The sequence below is a fragment of the Portunus trituberculatus genome, chromosome 40, assembly GCF_017591435.1.
Source record: "Portunus trituberculatus isolate SZX2019 chromosome 40, ASM1759143v1, whole genome shotgun sequence".
In the NCBI taxonomy this organism is placed as follows: Eukaryota; Metazoa; Arthropoda; class Malacostraca; order Decapoda; family Portunidae; genus Portunus; species Portunus trituberculatus.
Window position 1 is genome coordinate 3,315,851 of NC_059294.1, and position 13,230 is coordinate 3,329,080.

The 13,230-nt window shown below is 43.6% G+C and overlaps 1 protein-coding gene across 7 annotated transcripts in view; it reads right to left on the bottom strand.

Moving 5' to 3' along the window:
* LOC123516321 (carboxyl-terminal PDZ ligand of neuronal nitric oxide synthase protein-like) overlaps nt 1-12,811 on the bottom strand; it is a 227,984-nt gene extending 215,173 nt beyond the window's left edge. For 2 of the 7 annotated variants that reach the window (XM_045275603.1, XM_045275598.1), the window contains exons 1-2: nt 12,659-12,811; nt 3,752-4,169 (exon numbers count right to left, since the gene is read on the bottom strand). In XM_045275603.1, coding sequence (XP_045131538.1) covers nt 3,752-3,877 — 126 coding nt within the window. In that variant the 5' untranslated portion in view covers nt 3,878-4,169; nt 12,659-12,811. Of the gene's footprint in view, nt 1-3,751; nt 4,170-12,428; nt 12,561-12,619 lie in introns of those variants that run through there. The other 5 variants (XM_045275600.1, XM_045275599.1, XM_045275602.1 and 2 more) reach the window with 5 other exon arrangements.
* Nucleotides 12,812-13,230: the final 419 nt, after the last annotated feature.

The window sequence follows — 13,230 nt, forward strand, 5'->3', positions numbered from 1 at the left end:
TGTGTGTGTTTGTGTGTGTGTGTGTTCCTGCCTGCCTACGTGCCAGTCTGTCTACTTGTTTGTCTGCCTGGGTGCGCGCCCGCCTGCACGCCTACATCTCTATGTGCTGGCCCTCCTACCTGCCTGCGTGCCAGCGTGCCTGCGTGGATATATCGTGTCTGTGTGACTAATTACCGATCGGTTAGAGTGGTTTTCTGCGTCATCTGCTAAGCTGATTGGATAACTATTGGCTCGTTTGTTGAGTTCTGTTTGTGGCTGTCTGTCTGTCTTTCTCTCTGTGCATTGAAAATTAAGAAAAGAAATAGAAACATCGAACAGTGATTATATCATGAATTAAATGTACTATAACACACCAGAGGAAAAAATAACAGACGTCATCTCAACTTTAAACGTAAATGTAAGGACAGCGCAATCTATTTTTATGAAGAGGAACTACTGCGATGTACAGATGCACATCTTGTAAACAATGAAACCCCATCCCCAAACATGCCCCGTGCCTGACAAAGCAAAGGCAAAGTTACTGAATTATTTCGTGCTGGTACAATATTCGTGTAGCCACCACAGCATTTTGGTCCCTCGCTTGATGACAGCAGCATGCACGTCTGAAATGGGTAAGCTTTCCTACTGTATACGTATATTCATAGTAGCTAGTGTGTGTGTGTGTGTGTGTGTGTGTGTGTGTGTGTGTGTGTGTGTGTGTGTGTGTGTGTGTGTGTGTGTGTGTGTGTGTGTGTGTGTGTGTGTGTGTGTGTGTGTGTGTGTGTGTGTGTGTGTGTGTGTGTGTGTGTGTGTGTGTGTGTGTGTGTGTGTGTGTGTGTGTGTGTGTGTGTGTGTGTGTCTACCTGTTGGACTGAATGTTAATTAAACAAGGAAATTCATTATATAATTAACAAGACCAGTAAGTCAGCTTTCAAATATTCTTCCTCGCTATCCTGTCACGCAAAATGTTGTTACATATATTTAAAGAGCGAACTGTTTACATTGGCAAGCTGAATCAAACAGCAATGCAAATCCCTACGCAGCAGACGGCAGGCCAAGAAAGTAATCAACACAGTAAAGGATGGAATAGAGAAGAAAAAATATATATTACCAAGAATATGTTACTGTTTCCATGGTTACATTGGATACAAGATATACAAGAGAAGAAAGGACAGAGAACAGTGACATGAAAAGAAAAATGAAGAGAAAAGATGATAGGAACGGAAAAAAAAATACACAAAATAAACCAATAAATAAAACATCCGTAATACCAACTTAAAAATAACGAGAAACGAAAGTACAGCGTATCTTCTATTATTACAGCACTCTCTCTCTCTCTCTCTCTCTCTCTCTCTCTCTCTCTCTCTTAACCACGCTCCAGCACGTGTTCGGCCACATGCAGGAGGCCCAGCGGCAGTGGCGGTGGTAAAGCGACACATATGAAGTACTGCCACTATACTCGCCTCATGATAGCAGTGCAATTAATGAGTCAATGAAAAAAAAAACCTAAATCCACAAAAGGCAAAGGAAAATCAGTACAGACACAATCTTCACTGGTTTCATGTACTTTTTTTCTTCATTTTTATCGAAGAGAATTGGCGTGAATGATCTTAGCGTATGGGGTTGTCGTATTCATAGTGTAGGAAGTGTTACGTGTAATATTACAGACTATAGGGCTCTTATCCTGAAAGACGGCTATAGCTCACCTCTACTGCTTTCAAAAGACTCTAGATGACGATATACTGAGACGCATTTTTGAGGGAATGACTAAACGATTTTATCTATGGAGTTCAGAAGATTAAAGGCCAGAGTTTTCACTGTTTAAATCCTCCACATAAGTTTCTGAAGCTGTATAAAATCACCATATAGTAAGCAGAATAGATATGAAAACACGTCATGGTACTGAAGGGGTTAAGAGTATTTGCATGGTTCTGCTAACAAATTAATACGATTTCTACCTTATTATTAAAGAAAAAATATATATACTCCTGAAAATCCAGCTGGTTGTCTCTCTTAATAAATAGTCGGTGTGAAATAGTAAAGCGTTTCTCGGTCCCTGGTGCAGTGTAAGGGAACAGTACAATAGGTGAGGGTGGACTAGAATGAAAGATAAAAGTTATACATTTGTGGTTGGAAATTTAGTAACCTGTGGGTGGGGAAGGTGGAAGGTGCAAGTGCAATATAGTGGAATGGTGGCAGGAGGAAACTACAGTGGAGAGGGTGGAGTACAATGGAAGGTGGTGCAGAAGTTGAGTAACCTAAGTTTTTCCCCCATTCAGGCTCAAATCGTTTACACTGCTTGAAATCTCACAGTTTCCAAGTTTTTTGTTTTTTTAATGGTTATAAAATGACTGTCAAATGATCCGAAGACTTATAATTGAAGATATCACTAAATATGTGAGTGTTGTGTGAGGGTAAAGTTGTTGCTCTGCTCAACACTAAATATGTGAGTGTTGTGTGAGGGTAAAGTTGTGCTCTGCTTGGCCTCGAATCAATGATGATAATACATGACTCCACATAGTTATTGATTGTCCCCACGTGCAGCAACGACCAAGGCTGTCCGTGGTATGCAACCTGCTACTGCATGCTGGTGAACCGTGCTGCCACCATCGACTTTAATAGCAAGACTGCACAGGGAGGAAAATAAAGTTACGAAAATCCGTGAAAAAATTTTCCTTTTTTTTTCGGATGAGGTAGCGTGATAATCCTCAGTGACGTGATGGCAAGGTTAATCTCTACTGCGAGAACACGAAAAGAAAAAGATAAACAAGGAAATTTCATAGCTCTACCAATATTAGAGTTACATAACCCAAACCATCTTTCACCCACAACCAGCCAGTCCAGCTGTGTTCAACAAAATCACCACCGCTGCTCACATAACACGAGGCGAGGCGGTCCGGCAAAATGACAAAATGAAGAGGCAAGACAAGTAAAGATCGGGAAAAAATACAATAATGACATCACTTAATGCCTTGAAACTGAATTTTAACACCTAATTTTCATAATGAATTAGTAGTTAATACGGTGACCCAATAAGCATAGATGGTGAAGGTATTATTGGTGGTGGTGGCGGTGGTGGTGGTAGTGACAGCAGTGACGGTGGTTTTGGTGGTGGTCGTGTTGGGAGTATAAACACGTTCATATATTGATGGGGCGGCCTCGTCTATTAGGCAAAAGAGCAAACATTTGTATTTCCCCGCTGAGCATTTAAAAGAAGACTCCGCCGAGACGAGGACCCCACACCCAAGTCAAGGTGAGCTCAATCAGCCCCACCTTGATCCACATAGGTAACAAGACATGAGCCATACAAGGTCAATACAAGCAATAATACATACACCCACTTACGTACCACTGCAGGAAGGACGCTGGGAGCTCCTACAGTCAGAAATCACACGTAGTAAATTGAAGGAAGTCATACACGGCAACTTTTGAGAGAGAGAGAGAGAGAGAGAGAGAGAGAGAGAGAGAGAGAGAGAGAGAGAGAGAGAGAGAGAGAGAGAGAGAGAGAGACGTTTTACGAAACACCTAAATATTCTGGCCATAAAAGTGTGACCAAATAGTAAATAAGAAGCAAAACACACACACACACACATACACACGAGAAGGAAACCGAAGCGTAAATCGGAATATGAAAGAAGGGCAGCAGCTGAGGAGGCAGGAACAAGACAGCGAGGACACCAAAGCGCAACAAGAAAGGAAGCGAGGCGTGGAAAGAAAAAGTGTTGAATGAGGAGGCTTAAGAAGAACAACAGGAACAGCAACCGCCACTGACCTTGACGTTGAACTTGATCCCATGGTTGAAGGCTTCCTCGGGGTGCAGCGGGATGCGGGAGTCGTAGTCATCATTGGTCACCAGGTTGTACTGTTTCTTGCTCGGCATGCGCATCTTGGTCCGCATTTGGGATCCCTACGACCCTCACTCAACCTCGACCGTGAGTTTAATACAAGGCACTCCAACCGTTCCCGCACGCACGCACGGAGTTATCCCGCGCCCCAAGGGATAAGCAGCGCCAGGAGGCCTTATCTGTGGCACATAGGTGATGCGTGGGCGGGCCGGTGCGGGTGGACGGGCGGTACAGGTCGGGCGGAGTTGCGGTCGTGGTGGGCGGACTAGGTATCAGTTACGTCACAAGAGTCGCCATTGACATTATATCACTATAGGTGTATTGAGTGAGTGCTTTCAAGGACACCTTATGGGAGGGGAGAAGAAACATACATTAACTAACACTCATCTCACGTCTGCTTTGCCATATGACACACACACACACACACACACACACACACACACACACACACACACACAAACATATACAGCACAGCACAACACAGCACAATTCTTGCTCATTTCAGTTTCTTCACACCACCGAGGAGGAGGAGGCATCATCAAATCAAGAATGTTTCCACGTTTTCCTTTAGTTTCAGAGTTTATGAAAAATTCACTTCAACAGTCAAGGAAACAACAGCGGGGTCAGCAGCACTCTCACTGCGCGCTCCTGAAAAACCGGTCAGAAGTGTTTGTTTACGTTACACGTCAGGAATTGAGGCCAAACCACAGAGAACGCAAATTCCCAATAGAATGCCGATGTAGTGATCTAATAACATGTATGTAAAATTGCACTACATAAATTAAGTCCCGCATATTTCAAAGAATTTATATGGTACTATTTATATGATTCCTATGATCTGTGTTGTGTGCAATGTCTCATAATTTGAAGCACTGTCTTCTCACCACGACTGTTTTCAAAAGCTACATGCAGAAATGATTAGCCGTGTTCGTAGCCCCTTCCGTACTGGGATACATTTTTGCCTTGAGATTTGTGTATCATTAGATCATTTTATTGACATTAGGAAAGGTCTGGTCAGAGAAGATTAATGGTTACAGTCTTCACTATTTTTATCCTTCCCACATAAATTTCTGAAGCTGTATAAAATCACCAAATAGTAAGCAGAATGAATATGGAAACGCGTCATGGTACTGAAGAGGTTAAGAGTGCTTTTCCTTGTTAATCTGCGACTGGAATCGTAAAACCACTCTTTAAAAAAGACGTCTAACTTCAAACAGAGCCTTTTGAATGTAGTGGAGATGCATCTCTAAGTATTTCAAAATATGGTCCAGTGCTTTAGAATCTAGATTAACTATGGTATCCTTATTACCTATTACTAATCCTGATCTTTTCACTCTTATTCCAATGGCAACCCACTGCACAAGTCAACCCTTTGTTTACAGCAGCAAACGTAGCCGATTCACTTTCGTTAATTAACTACTGCCAAACTTCCTCGGGGACCTGACTGGTAAGTCTCGTCACAGCAGGTGGCCGCAGTCACCATCCCTGCTGATCTGAAGGGAGATAGAGATAGGTCCAGATCCTGCCAGGTCAAAACAATGCTTCTTGACTCTGAATCATCAAAAAATTAGATAAAAGTGTGTGTGTAATAATAATAATAATAATGTTTATTAGTAATTGCAGTACATACATACTGAAAATGTACATACATATGGGGATTGAGGGAGATATGGCTCGCACCATGGAGAGGATAGCACTATTATGATAACGGTCAGTTCTTGGGCCCTTGAGTGGCATGACCACGTTTGTGTGTCGTGTAGCATGGGTTGGCTAGGGCGCGTCAGGGTGGAGATGTCGTAGCCGTGAGTGGTGCAGCAGGCCTCTCTCTACCCATCTTGACGAGGGCCGCTTGGTGTCTGGTAGCCAGTGTGGGGAGATCGAGGGTAGTGTGTGTGTGTGTGTGTGTGTGTGTGTGTGTGTGTGTGTGTGTGTGTGTGTGTGTGTGTGTGTGTGTGTGTGTGTGTGTGTGTGTGCAGTGACCAGCAGATCCCAACCGACAAACAAGAATAAGTAGAGGCAGTCAAATGGAAGGCCAATGTTCACTTCCGGCCATCTCTCCACCGCCGCTGTCGACTCACGCCGGGGGTCAGAGGCCACACTGAACCCCTCCCGTGTCCCCCCCAACCCTACCCCCTTCCTCCACCCACCAGCGCTCGGGGCTCCCTCTCCGGTCTTTCACCCTCGCCACAATAACCAGCGGGGATGGAAAGTTCGCAAGTTCATTCAACGTTTAATCGACACCTTATGACTGTCTGTTACTGACTTCTCACGAGCATCAGTGACGTGTTAGAGCTGTGTTAACGTGAACGATGGAATAATTTCTTGTCGCTATCATATCCTATACCACTTATTCTCATCACAGTAGTGTGTCTTCGCTATCTTGCTACGTATCAATTCAACTTCCCAACATGTTTGGCTCTCACATTCCTCCTCTCACCTCTTACCTTCCTATCATCTCGCATAGAACGTCTTTCTTCCTTCATCCTTTGCCTCTCACAGTGCCCTCTATTCCTCTTACCCTTTGTACAAACCTAACCATCCACCTCCCTTTTCCCCAGCCGGCCTGTGTAAACAACGCTGTGTGTACCTGGCGGGGAGAGTCTGGTGGCCCCAAGGAAGGAGAGAGAAGACTGTGCCGAGGTGTGATGAAAAGGAAAGAAAGCGTGTATCACCTCCGTCCTAAGTAAAGCGCCAAGGTCAAGGCAATGTGGAATAAATAAATATGACGTTAAAAATTGCCATAACTGAGAACACGACGCTAAGACAAATATGAAAGGTAAATTCAGAGAGAGACGACGTAAATACCTTCCAAACACATTACTCTTTCACTTCACTTTTAATTTTCTTTATACCATGTGGGGTTTTCACAGGAATCTATGGGCTAAAGGGGATACTTTTTTGGGGGAACCTCCTATCTCAAAGCCCACCCGCTAGGAAACCATTACCTCGAGTGAGGAAGCCCAACCTACACTCGGATCGTGGACAGGATTCGAACCCATGCACTTGGAGACCCCTCAGACCCCAAAGCACGCATGGTCCCACTGTACCACGGTTGACTAAAATCGAAATCGTTCCACTTCTAATCCACCTTTGATTACCTACACTGTCCAAATATCCCCTCCATGATGCAATTCACACAGTTTAGCTCCGCCCGCCACGAAGGTGCGACGTAAAACTCAAATTGCGGTGTGAGAGACGTGGATGCGACAGGTGAGTATAGCGTTACCTGGCCGTGCTAATTAGTGGCTTATCTCAGGAAGTTAGATTCCTAGGTGACATTAAAAAAATAGATGAGAGAGTCTAAACAGGAAGTGAGTGAAGGTTAATCAGGAAAAAAGACGGAAGAAAGAGATTATCTCATTAATTCACTTGCACCCTCAATAAAAAAAATAGGAAAAAGTGTACGGTAGAGGAAAAATACAACATAAAAGGGAAAAAAATAAAGAAAAAAAAAGGAGGGCGAAACTAAATCACACCAAAAGTAGTTTATCGGAGAGAGAAAGAGAAAGTTACAGCTTTGATTTCGGCACCGGCCAAAACTTAGGTCCAAAGGAGAAAGTAACTAGTGAAGGTGGAAATATGTCCTTATCGAAAACTGAATAATAATTAATAGGTAGCGTGCTCAAAAGATATTAAGTGTGCATGAAGAGAGAGAGAGAGAGAGAGAGAGAGAGAGAGAGAGAGAGAGAGAGAGAGAGAGAGAGAGAGAGAGATATGAATAAATAAGTACACAAAGCCACAGGTGAGACAGAACACACCTCACCATCTACTCCACACTGGTCCTGCCCAACACCAGACATCCTGCAGAAAAGCCACTACTCCACAAGCTGCCATGCTCAGTTGATGCTCCTAAGATGAAGGTGAGTATCCTTGCCTTTCTCCTTCCCTTCCTCCCACCACCACCAAGGTCAGCTGCCCTCCTTGTGCAGGCTGTGTTGCTAAGGTCGCCCGACAAAAACTCTCTATTTGCGTCACAAAATCATAAATAGCTAATAAAAACAGCTGACAAACAAGTGTTCCGTGTGACGTCAGACTCTATCCCATATCAAAGTATTGTCTGTAAACTTAACGCTCTTGTCCCTTGCAACAAGTCCGTCGTGAACCTCGCTGCTCTAATATCAAGGTGAGGTGAACAATAGACACACCCAGCCACTGCGCCACGCACTGCGACACCTTTCACTGGATGGGCAGAAAAATACGAGGCGAAAAGGAAGGGAAATTACGATGCACGAACATTACCTACATAGGTATTATGGCTTTCATGTAAGTAGTGTTAAATGCTACTCTATATCATGCAAATTAGATAATGCTTCGTTATTTTACACAAAATCAACCCAGCCTTTCAAGAGTTCTAACTGGATAATCTGTGAGTTTCACCACACTTATCTAACGACGACTTGCATCCAAAACTTTTCTGATCAGTGAACTTTTCTTGTGGGTTGAAGTACAACTGTTATCATCACACCACCGACTGTCAACTCGCAATGAATAGTGAAAATGGGTTTAGTTTCGGACCATTCTATCAAAGCTTCATTACATGATTAATAAATATCCTTATACAATCTTTGACACACAAATATATATATATATATATATATATATATATATATATATATATATATATATATATATATATATATGTGTGTGTGTGTGTGTGTGTGTGTGTGTGTGTGTGTGTGTGTGTGTGTCATAGTCTTGTCAAAATTGTGAAAAAAAAACCACTTTGTGGGCCACTTCGTAGCCCCCACTGGCCTATGTAGTGCACAGTCAGGGTAATCAGGAAGGAACACAGCCCCCCTCCCCCGCCGGGTACTGACAATGAACAGGGTGTCCTCGCAAGGAGGAATGGGACCCAGATAATACAATCAACATCCACGAAGAGGGAATGTGGTGTTTTCAGGGATATATTGATCGGTAACGGCCAGCAGAGCCTGCACCCTGCTGCTCTCCACGCCGGCCGCTCCCACGCGCCTCCCACCTATCCTTGTGATTCCCTTCATGCACTCTGTGCTTTCAACATCGCCCACATCGTATTGTGATGGGTACTTGAAACTAAACCCGAACATACACTGGAAAAACAACACCAGGTACGTGAAAAACAGCAGCCAAACGTAACCCAAGAAACAAGTAGCTCCTTGATAATCATTTTTACCGCCCTTTGAAGTATGGTGGGCGTGCATTCATGTATAATTAAAAAAAAAAGAAAAAAAAATCTTGTTCATGCCCTGCACACCGGGCCACACGCTGCTTGGTGAGTGACGCGCCAGTCCCTCCCCTACATCAGTTATCTACAGTATTAGTCCCACATTTTCAACACTGGCGTGACCTGTGACGCTGCGCCCTTAGGTGTGAAAGCTATCTCCTTACTGAACTTAAGTCTGAATCCCGCAAAAGGTAATAAGTAGCCATCATCCCTTGGAAACTTCTACCCTAAATACGGTGTTCAGTTTATTAAGAAAAACATAGGTACATAAATGACCAACGCCTATCAGAAGTTTCATATCCACTTATTTCCTACAAACCAAGAGGGAAGAGACGAATATGAGGCACGTTTTTAAAGCCACATACCTTTCGTTAACCGTAATGAATATTGTGGCGACTCTCATCGACTTCCAGCTCAGCCAGCGCTAATCTACTTTCAGCTGAGCAATACAATACCGCAATATCTATCTCGATGATAACAGCAACGGTACGTACCACTCCAATATTTACAGGGTGGGCCCGTTATAAAATGTAAATACACTTTTCACCACAGGGAGTTAAGCCTAACCAACTGTGCACAGCTGTTGTTCAGTTTTCAGGCAGCGGACTATTGGGGTGCTGCACGTGTCCATCAGGGTAACGAGTCAATATGTCTTTTATGGTGTGTGTGTGTGTGTGTGTGTGTGTGTGTGTGTGTGTGTGTGTGTGTGTGTGTGTGTGTGTGTATGCTAGTAAGTAAAACATGTGAATACCATAATAATGATGGAAAGACGAACCAAACCAAGACGCATCAATCCATTGTTATCTGGCACGTCCATCGACTGGTGGGAAACTGCAGGCCGCCAGCTCACCTAAAACATTACCCACTCAATAATCACCAGCTAGATGTGATTACGCCACGATGACGCCTTAATCCAATGTCCCTCACAATGGGGAAAAAAAAAAACTCAATACAGCACATCATGGGACCAAAGCCAGTTACAGCACAGCAACGTCTGTCCCTTTCCGTGCAGCTGAATCTTCATTACACATGATATTGTTTAATAAAGTTGTTCCGGGCTCGTCTTTTCTCAGGGTAGTGATTGGGAGGGAAGGGAAAGAGGGAGTGCAAAAATTCAGGGCCACAAAACGAACCCAGTTTGCAGGTGAGGAAGTCCACATATTGATGTTTGCTTGATACGGTAAAACTTGATCCTAGACATTACTGCACCGTAGTCATAATCAGAGGTAGTAATATTGATACACTGGTATCCGCATTTTTGTTTTTCTTCTTTACGGAGGGCCAGAACAAAGATCATAAATAGTGTTTCACATAAGGACACTCGTTGCTAGTCTTAAAAACGCCTCTTGTGTCCCTGACAACTACAATAAACTTATCAGTAAAAAGCTCCGAGACTTGAACGCAAATATTTAGGTAGGCAATACTAACCTAGAATGTTTGGCCAATATTGACACAATTTTACGAAACTATTTCTCGGCTCTTTATTTCCTCCTCGGTTCCTCAATGTCGCATATTTCAGTGTCCCCTCTTTATGCTGACACCTTCCCGCAGCACGGCGTCTCAATTTCCTCCTAATATCTATAAACTATTTAATTCATCTGGTTCAAAGGTGTAACGCTAACGTCCCATTTCTATACATTATGAGTCTCTCCATTATCAGCTAATTTCCGAGTCACTGTCACGCTTTCTTAACCAGTATAATAAAATATATAAATAATACATAAATATATTCGTTAAATGGACAATACACCTCATTCTTTTTTTTTCTTTTAACCTCAACCAGCGTTTGTGGTTTATCAAGAAGATTGACAAAGAGAGAGAGAGAGAGAGAGAGAGAGAGAGAGAGAGAGAGAGAGAGAGAGAGAGAGACCTACGACAATTCCACAATTCTCGAAATCAGCACATGAGGCAGAATAAAATCCCTGCATGTTTGAAGCCATGACCTCAACTCCTGCTTTGCACGCTCGCGGGCAATTGTAACTGCTAGCTCTTATACATCCGATGACAGAATTATGTACATTGAATTTCACTACACTGCAGTCACAACAATTAACACTGCGGAAACAACTGAACTCAGTGAATGGCTGCGGCTCAACCAGAAACAATTTGCAAGTGGGTCTAAAGTTCCCGCTACGGTCCTCCTGGAAGCTTGACTTAGTGACAATTTGCTGGATGTGAGGCTCAATCTGACATATAACAGTTTACTAGCATTCAGAGATAAGCTATTTATTCCACAACACGTTCCATCGTTCATGACGGGAGCAGCCGGTTGGTTTGCGTCTCTCCCACCACGTTTATGACTTCTACAGCACAACGCGCCCCGCCACACACCTTCCCACTATCCCTTCATTTATCTGCCAGTTACTCCAAAAAACATGAAACCCATGCTTGACGGTTGAAGCTCTTAGTTTACTCGTCCCACCGGTCCCTACTTCTCCCTTCACAAATCAATGTTGCTTTGAAATATAAATCTCGATTATGTAGCCTACTGACGGCAGTTTGTCACTATTGTCAGCCATCACTGCATTGAATTTACCTGAGCGTGATTCTGCATACCATTCAGAAAGATTCGTTAATCTTTAAAGAACCAAACTTTAAAAGCTGGATTTAAGCTCACAATGATAAGGGAGAAAAAAAATTTCGGTAAGACAAAAGAATAACAAGTGTTGTCTGGGAAGCGGACGGCAAAAGTAGCAGACTTGTTGATTGTGCGATGGCGACCCATGCCAACTTCCTCCGTTATTTTAGGCGGCGCAGGAGAAACTTGCCATGTGTGTGTGTGTGTGTGTGTGTGTACTTAACAATACAAAGAGGAGCGTTTACAGGAGTGGCCAGGGTTGTGAGGCCTCATGTCGGGGTAGTATAAAATGAAAGAAAGGTTATCTCTGTTGGCACTTCTTTAACCATGAGTGTCAAGTAAAGTGAGATTGTCATCATTATTTATCAATATTACATGAAGATATTCGTTGACTTACAAATCCTCCTGTAGAAAACTTAGTGCGTAACACATCACAATACACCTGAGGTGGTCAGCTGTGTGCGCACTGTTGCCTGAGGTACAGCAATCCCAGCCAGGTCACTCTACGCCTGCCAAAGGCCCAAACTATTTATATTTATTCTGCTGCCTAAGCCAGGTTTTGCTGCTGTTGTATCCCTTCGCCTCACTCTTTCCCTTACCTCGCCCATGAATTACTTCGCAGTCCCACCTACCAGTAAGCATAACGGGAAAACAGTGTTATGCCCCTCCACTTTCCATACAAACCAGCACCAGCACATCGGAAGACAGCATACCCCGAGGGAAGAATTCAAAACGTTTTCATCTCCATTGCCATTTCACGAAGAGCAGAGGAGATCCACATAAACAAGTATCATAAACACAAATAAACAAACTCTTTACACACCACAGAGACCCATCACAGAGTATAACGTGTTGTGTATGACAGTTATGTGCCAGGGTCTGCCGAAACGAACTGGACGCTTGCACGCTGCCCCCGAATATTTTCCCTCTGCCTCCTCCTCGGTTTTAACGCCAATCCTTCACTGTATAGGTTCACACATGACACAAGGCTCACAGCACTCGGTAGACATATACCATAAGGTAAATATACTTCACTAAACAAAGTGTCAGTACAGCGTGAGCGAGAACAGCGCAGCGTAAGTATATACGTCTTCACTGGACACAGCGTCCCAGAGCACTGAGGGAGTGAGGACTGAGGCAGCCTCGGTGAGGCTCGCTTAGAGGCTCCTAGCGGCAAGCAGAGCGGAGCGCAACAATCCCAGGCAGGGCTCATCCCCAGCTGGTAGTAGTTTCCCAGACGGACGACAGAGGGCTCGAAGTTACACCTGGGTTATCCTGGTAGCATTGGGATCCTACAACATAACATCCCAAACAGCTGTCAAGCAGAATGAGCAGAGATCACATCTATAGGATCGCTTATAGCAATTTATCCTGCTAGGCACTGCTTCCCATACTAACACTACCCACACAGGTGTGCTTTTCTTTACCTCTTCCTTCCTTTTCTCTTCTTTCATCTTGCTTTTTCACATTTAATCTCTTAATTAATCAACCCACATGCAACACAAAATCAGTTATGCTTACCATTTTGTCGCTACATTAGGTCTAATTCTTTCATAATAAAAGTGCGACATTAAATATTTTATGATTCTTTTGCATTTCTGTTGTAATCATGATCAAGAGAGGGA